Below are 7,500 nucleotides of genomic sequence, written 5' to 3' on the forward strand. Positions count from 1 at the left end.
TAAAGTCAGGTATAAGTGTAAGCCTGGTCTATCTTTATTAAAGTCAGGTCTAAGTGTAAGCCTGGTCTATCTTTATTAAAGTCAGGTCTAAGTGTAAGCCTGGGTCTATCTTTATTAAAGTCAGGTCTAAGTGTAAGCCTGGTCTATCTTTATTAAAGTCAGGTATAAGTGTAAGCCTGGTCTATCTTTATTAAAGTCAGGTCTAAGTGTAAGCCTGGGTCTATCTTTATTAAGTCAGGTCTAAGTGTAAGCCTGGGTCTATCTTTATTAAGTCAGGTCTAAGTGTAAGCCTGGGTCTATCTTTATTAAAGTCAGGTCTAAGTGTAAGACTGGGTCTATCTTTATTAAAGTCAGGTCTAAGTGTAAGACTCTGTCTATCTTTATTAAAGTCAGATCTAAGTGTAAGCCTGGTCTATCTTTATTAAAGTCAGGTCTAAGTGTAAGCCTGGTCTATCTTTATTAAAGTCAGGTCTAAGTGTAAGACTGGGTCTATCTTTATTAAAGTCAGGTCTAAGTGTAAGACTGGGTCTATCTTTATTAAAGTCAGGTCTAAGTGTAAGCCTGGTCTATCTTTATTAAAGTCAGATCTAAGTGTAAGCCTGGTCTATCTTTATTAAAGTCAGGTCTAAGTGTAAGCCTGGTCTATCTTTATTAAAGTCAGGTCTAAGTGTAAGACTGGGTCTATCTTTATTAAAGTCAGGTCTAAGTGTAAGCCTGGGTCTATCTTTATTAAAGTCAGATCTAAGTCTAAGACTGGGTCTATCTTTATTAAAGTCAGGTATAAGTGTAAGCCTGGTCTATCTTTATTAAAGTCAGGTCTAAGTGTAAGCCTGGTCTATCTTTATTAAAGTCAGGTCTAAGTGTAAGCCTGGGTCTATCTTTATTAAAGTCAGGTCTAAGTGTAAGCCTGGTCTATCTTTATTAAAGTCAGGTATAAGTGTAAGCCTGGTCTATCTTTATTAAAGTCAGGTCTAAGTGTAAGCCTGGGTCTATCTTTATTAAGTCAGGTCTAAGTGTAAGCCTGGGTCTATCTTTATTAAGTCAGGTCTAAGTGTAAGCCTGGGTCTATCTTTATTAAAGTCAGGTCTAAGTGTAAGACTGGGTCTATCTTTATTAAAGTCAGGTCTAAGTGTAAGCCTGGTCTATCTTTATTAAAGTCAGGTCTAAGTGTAAGACTGGGTCTATCTTTATTAAAGTCAGGTCTAAGTGTAAGACTGGGTCTATCTTTATTAAAGTCAGGTCTAAGTGTAAGCCTGGTCTATCTTTATTAAAGTCAGATCTAAGTGTAAGCCTGGTCTATCTTTATTAAAGTCAGGTCTAAGTGTAAGCCTGGTCTATCTTTATTAAAGTCAGGTCTAAGTGTAAGCCTGGGTCTATCTTTATTAAGTCAGGTCTAAGTGTAAGCCTGGGTCTATCTTTATTAAGTCAGGTCTAAGTGTAAGCCTGGGTCTATCTTTATTAAAGTCAGGTCTAAGTGTAAGACTGGGTCTATCTTTATTAAAGTCAGGTCTAAGTGTAAGACTCTGTCTATCTTTATTAAAGTCAGATCTAAGTGTAAGCCTGGTCTATCTTTATTAAAGTCAGGTCTAAGTGTAAGCCTGGTCTATCTTTATTAAAGTCAGGTCTAAGTGTAAGACTGGGTCTATCTTTATTAAAGTCAGGTCTAAGTGTAAGACTGGGTCTATCTTTATTAAAGTCAGGTCTAAGTGTAAGCCTGGTCTATCTTTATTAAAGTCAGATCTAAGTGTAAGCCTGGTCTATCTTTATTAAAGTCAGGTCTAAGTGTAAGCCTGGTCTATCTTTATTAAAGTCAGGTCTAAGTGTAAGACTGGGTCTATCTTTATTAAAGTCAGGTCTAAGTGTAAGACTGGGTCTATCTTTATTAAAGTCAGGTCTAAGTGTAAGACTGGTCTATCTTTATTAAAGTCAGGTCTAAGTGTAAGCCTGGTCTATCTTTATTAAAGTCAGGTCTAAGTGTAAGACTGGGTCTATCTTTATTAAAGTCAGGTCTAAAGGCCGATTTAGGGTTCTGCGTCGAATTTACGTGCGTAGCCTTACGTAGGCCTTACGTAGGTCTCGCAATTTACACTTCTGCGTAGGCCGTGCTGCAATTACACCGTCACATCGCTAGGTGGCAGTGTGTTTTCAGCCCCTGTGCTGTGCCTCTTCCGGTTAGGAACTCAACGGAGCTCAAAGCTCAAAGCGGCATAATAGCGATCTTTTTGTTGGTATGCTTGTTGTAAATAAAAGTTATATGATGCATTGAAATGACATTAAACTAAGATAATACGATGGTTATCATAATTTTTCAAATCTTTATTAATAAGTAATTACAGAAAAGGTGAATGACATTTCTGCCATGACTTCCGCATTTTGGGCGACGAGAGTCGAAATCTTGTCTGAATCATGTGCTACCAAGCGGACCAATCACAGAGCTTACGGTTACATGCGCTCTGACGCGTGGTTAGATTTTTTGAGAGGAGCGCGTCAAGGCTACGCAAGGGCACGTGGGACTACGTAAGCTTACGCGTAGCCTACGGCGTCGACTTTACGCAGAAGCCTAAACCGGCCTTAAGTGTAAGCCTGGGTCTATCTTTATTAAAGTCAGGTCTAAGTGTAAGCCTGGTCTATCTTTATTAAAGTCAGATCTAAGTGTAAGCCTGGTCTGTCTTTATTAAAGTCAGGTCTAAGTGTAAGACTGGGTCTATCTTTATTAAAGTCAGGTCTAAGTGTAAGACTGGGTCTATCTTTATTAAAGTCAGGTCTAAGTGTAACCTGCAGAGGGCAGCATATCTAAGTCTAAGTGTAAGCCTGGGTCTATCTTTATTAAGTCAGGTCTAAGTGTAAGCCTGGGTCTGTTACCATGGAGACAGTCAGGTCTAAGTGTAAGCCTGGGTCTGTTACCATGGAGACAGTCAGGTCTAAGTGTAAGCCTGGTCTATCTTTATTAAAGTCAGGTCTAAGTGTAAGCCTGGTCTATCTTTATTAAAGTCAGGTCTAAGTGTAAGCCTGGTCTATCTTTATTAAAGTCAGGTCTAAGTGTAAGACTGGGTCTATCTTTATTAAAGTCAGGTCTAAGTGTAAGCCTGGGTCTGTTACCATGGAGACAGTCAGGTCTAAGTGTAAGCCTGGTCTATCTTTATGCTCCCGGGCACTGAGACCAGAGCTCAGACATCAAAGCAAATATGTTAAGACCCAGGGATTACAGGAGCTGGGAGGCTGGGGGAGTGTGTGTGTGTGTGTGTGTGTGTGTGTGTGTGTGTGTGTGTGTGTGTGTGTCTGAACTCTGAAGACAATGTCAGAAGCTTCCAAATCCCTGGCCTTTCTGTGTATCGCCATGGGAACACTTCCCTGGCCTGTGATTGGCTCCTCACCTGGGCCTGTCCTGGGAGTGTGTACTGACAGGGAGGGAGGGAGGGGGGGAGGGAGGGGGGGAGGGAGAGGAGGAGGGAGGGGGAGAGGGGAGGGAGGGAGGGGGAGAGGGAGGGAGGGAGGAGGGGAGGGAGGGAGGGGGGGAGGGGAGGGAGGGAGAGGGGAGGGAGGGGGGGAGGGGGAGAGGGGTGGGCAGGGGTGAGACAGAGGGGAGAGAGGGGGGAGGGAGGGAGGGAGGGGGAGAGGGGAGGGAGGGGGGTGGGCAGGGGTGAGACAGAGGGGAGGGAGGGGGGAGGGAGGGGGGAGGGAGGAAGGGGGGGAGGGGGAGAGGGGAGGGAGGGAGAGGGGAGGGAGGGAGGGGGGGAGGGGGAGAGGGGAGGGAGGGAGAGAGGGGGGGAGGGGGAGAGGGGAGGGAGGGAGAGGGGAGGGAGGAGGGAGGGAGGGGGAGAGGGGAGGGAGGGGGGTGGGCAGGGGTGAGACAGAGGGGAGGGAGGGGGGAGGGAGGGGGGAGGGAGGGAGGGAGGGAGGGGGGGAGGGGGAGAGGGGAGGGAGGGAGGGGGGAGGGGGAGAGGGGAGGGAGGGAGAGAGGGGAGGGAGGGGGGTGGGCAGGGGTGAGACAGAGGGGAGGGAGGGGGGAGGGGAGGGAGGGAGAGGGGAGGGAGGGAGGGGGGGAGGGGGAGAGGGGAGGGAGGGAGGGGGAGAGGGGAGGGAGGGGGGTGGGCAGGGGTGAGACAGAGGGGAGGGAGGGGGAGAGGGGAGGGAGGGAGGGGGAGAGGGAGGGAGGGAGGAGGGGAGGGAGGGAGGGGGGGAGGGGAGGGAGGGAGAGGGGAGGGAGGGGGGGAGGGGGAGAGGGGTGGGCAGGGGTGAGACAGAGGGGAGAGAGGGGGGAGGGAGGGAGGGAGGGGGAGAGGGGAGGGAGGGGGGTGGGCAGGGGTGAGACAGAGGGGAGGGAGGGGGGAGGGAGGGGGGAGGGAGGAAGGGGGGGAGGGGGAGAGGGGAGGGAGGGAGAGGGGAGGGAGGGAGGGGGGGAGGGGGAGAGGGGAGGGAGGGAGAGAGGGGGGGAGGGGGAGAGGGGAGGGAGGGAGAGGGGAGGGAGGAGGGAGGGAGGGGGAGAGGGGAGGGAGGGGGTGGGCAGGGGTGAGACAGAGGGGAGGGAGGGGGGAGGGAGGGGGGAGGGAGGGAGGGAGGGAGGGGGGGAGGGGGAGAGGGGAGGGAGGGAGGGGGGAGGGGGAGAGGGGAGGGAGGGAGAGAGGGGAGGGAGGGAGGTGGGCAGGGGTGAGACAGAGGGGAGGGAGGGGGGAGGGGAGGGAGGGAGAGGGGAGGGAGGGAGGGGGGGAGGGGGAGAGGGGAGGGAGGGAGGGGGAGAGGGGAGGGAGGGGGGTGGGCAGGGGTGAGACAGAGGGGAGGGAGGGAGGGAGGGAGGGGGGGAGGGAGGGAGGCAGGGGTGAGACAGAGGGGAGGGAGGGAGGGAGGGAGGGGGGTGGGCAGAGGTGAGACAGGGGAGGGAGGGAGGGAGGGAGCTGCCACTGTAGTCCCAGGTGTGCGTTACACAACAGTCTCCAGAGGGTGGAGGGGGGGGGGGCTCTGCAGCCTGACTAGACAAACAGCAGCCTACACACACACACACACACACACACACACACACACACACACACACACACACACACACACAGCCCTAGCTCACCTGTGCGGCACTCTGGTAATTAGGCAGAGGAGCAATAATATCGCTCTCTCTGTCTCTCTCTGTCTCTCTCTCTCTGTCTCTCTCTATCTTTCTCTCTCTGTCTCTCTCTGTCTCTCTCTCTCTGTATCTGTCTCTCTCTGTCTCTCTCTCTCTGTCTCTCTCTCTCTGTCTCTCTCTCTCTCTCTCTCTCTCTCTGTCTCTGTCTCTCTCTCATGGTCATGGTTGTGGTCATGGTTGTGGTCATGTTCATGGTCGGTACCTGAAGTTCTTGATGTGGTCCTCCACGCCGCTGAGCTGCAGGCTGTGTGTCAGGGCCTGGTGGTACGTCAGCGCCTGGGTGGACGAACCCCAGTTCACATCTACACACACACACACACACACACACACACACACGTGTTAGTGTCTGGTATGGGTGGTCTCCAGCGCGGGGTCAGGCCGTCATGCAGAGCGGCAGTCGGTAGGGAGGCGTGTGTGTGTGTGTGTGGCTGCGTGTCACACTGTGTGTGCGAGTCAGAGTGTGTGTAGAGTGTGTATCAAACATTGTGTGTGTGTAGAGAGCTGGGTGTGAAGCTGTGAAGCTGTGTGTGTGCAGGTGTGTGTGTGTGTGTGTGTAGCTGCGTGTGTGTGTATGTGTAGCTGCGTGTGTGTGTGTGTGTGTGTGTGTGTGTGTGTGTGTGTGTAGCTGCGTGTGTGTGTGTGTGTGTGTGTGTGTGTGTGTGTGTGTGTGCGTGTGTGTGTGTGGTGTGTGTGTGTGTGTGTGTAGCTGCGTGTGTGTGTGTGTGTGTGTGTGTGTGTGTGTGTGTGTGTGCAGGTGTGTGTGTGTAGCTGCGTGTGTGTGTGTGTGTGTGTGTGTGTGTGTGTGTGTGCAGATGTGTGTGTGTCACTTGAGGAGCTGCGTGTTTTAACTTCTTGTGCATGTCTATATTTGTGCCTGTGCCCCCTTGGGTCAGGCGTGTGTGTGTGTGTGTGTGTGTGTGTGTGTGTGTGTGTGTGTGTGTGTGTGTGTGTGTGTGTGGTCCCATGTGGGGTCTCCTACCATCTGGAGACCCAGTTGGACCTCACACACACACACACACACACACACACACACACACATTTACATTTATTTTTTCTTGCTATCCTTCTTTTTCCGTATTTCATGTAACATTATAGAACAGCTGTGTGTGTGTTACCTACTATAAGAGTTTAACACTAGAACAGCCGTGTCTATGTTACCTACTATAAGAGTTTAACACTAGAACAGCCATGTCTATGTTACCTACTATAAGAGTTTAACACTAGAACAGCCGTGTCTATGTTACCTACTATAAGAGTTTAACACTAGAACAGCCGTGTCTATGTTACCTACTATAAGAGTTTAACACTAGAACAGCCGTGTCTATGTTACCTACTATAAGAGTTTAACACTAGAACAGTCGTGTCTATGTTACCTACTATAAGAGTTTAACACTAGAACAGCCGTGTCTATGTTACCTACTATAAGAGTTTAACACTAGAACAGCCGTGTCTATGTTACCTACTATAAGAGTTTAACACTAGAACAGCCGTGTCTATGTTACCTACTATAAGAGTTTAACACTAGAACAGCCGTGTGTGTGTTACCTACTATAAGAGTTTAACACTAGAACAGCCATGTCTATGTTACCTACTATAAGAGTTTAAACTTAGACACGGCTGTTCTAGTGTTAAACTCTTATAGTAGGTAACATAGACATGGCTGTTCTAGTGTTAAACTCTTATAGTAGGTAACATAGACACGGCTGTTCTAGTGTTACTAGAACAGCCGTGTCTATGTTACCTACTATAAGAGTTTAACACTAGAACTGAAAAAAACAACAACTGCAAAATAGCTTTATCCTAGCTTATCCACCACCTCCTCCTCCTCCACCTCCCCCTCCCCCTCCTCCTCCCCCTCCTCCTCCACCTCCTCCTCCTCCACCCCCTCCTCCTCCTCCCCCTCCTCCTCCTCCTCCACCTCCTCCCCCTCCTCCTCCTCCCCCTCCTCCTCCTCCTCCGCCCCCTCCCCCTCCTCCTCCTCCTCCACCTCCTCCACCCACCTGGCTTCTTGTAGCTGACGTAGATGTAGAGGCCCATGACGATGACGTTGGTGAGGAGCGCCGCCCACCAGTTGATGACGAACATGACCACGCAGCACAGCACCGCGCCCGCCAGAGACACCCACATGTTGTAGTACTTGAAGCTGGGCCTCCATCCTGGGAGGGGGCAGAGAGGGGGGGTTACGGGGTCGTCATAGCACCTCCTACAGATCACCTCCTAAAACCTCCACTTTGCTATGAAACAGCCAGGTTACTCTAGATCACCGTCATGTACTACCAACAGCTACTGCTGCTACACAGCTAGCTTCTGATACAGCTAGCTCCTGATACAGCTAGCTTCTGATACAGCTAGCTTCTTATACAGCTAGCTTCTGATACAGCTAGCTC

General features: G+C 50.4%; 1 protein-coding gene across 1 annotated transcript in view; it reads right to left on the reverse strand.

Moving 5' to 3' along the window:
- The window catches only part of LOC308175319 (solute carrier family 12 member 2-like), a gene marked incomplete at both ends in the record, with an annotated part of 27,638 nt that overhangs the window by 10,870 nt on the left and 9,268 nt on the right, over positions 1-7,500 (reverse strand). The window contains 2 exons of the mRNA XM_080551003.1: positions 5,316-5,415; positions 7,114-7,269. Of these exons, the coding sequence (XP_080407129.1) occupies positions 5,316-5,415; positions 7,114-7,269 (256 nt within the window). The remainder of the gene's footprint in view (positions 1-5,315; positions 5,416-7,113; positions 7,270-7,500) is intronic.

The sequence above is a fragment of the Nansenia antarctica genome (assembly GCF_963989245.1).
Source record: "Nansenia antarctica genome assembly, contig: SCAFFOLD_490, whole genome shotgun sequence".
Taxonomy (NCBI): Eukaryota; Metazoa; Chordata; class Actinopteri; order Argentiniformes; family Microstomatidae; genus Nansenia; species Nansenia antarctica.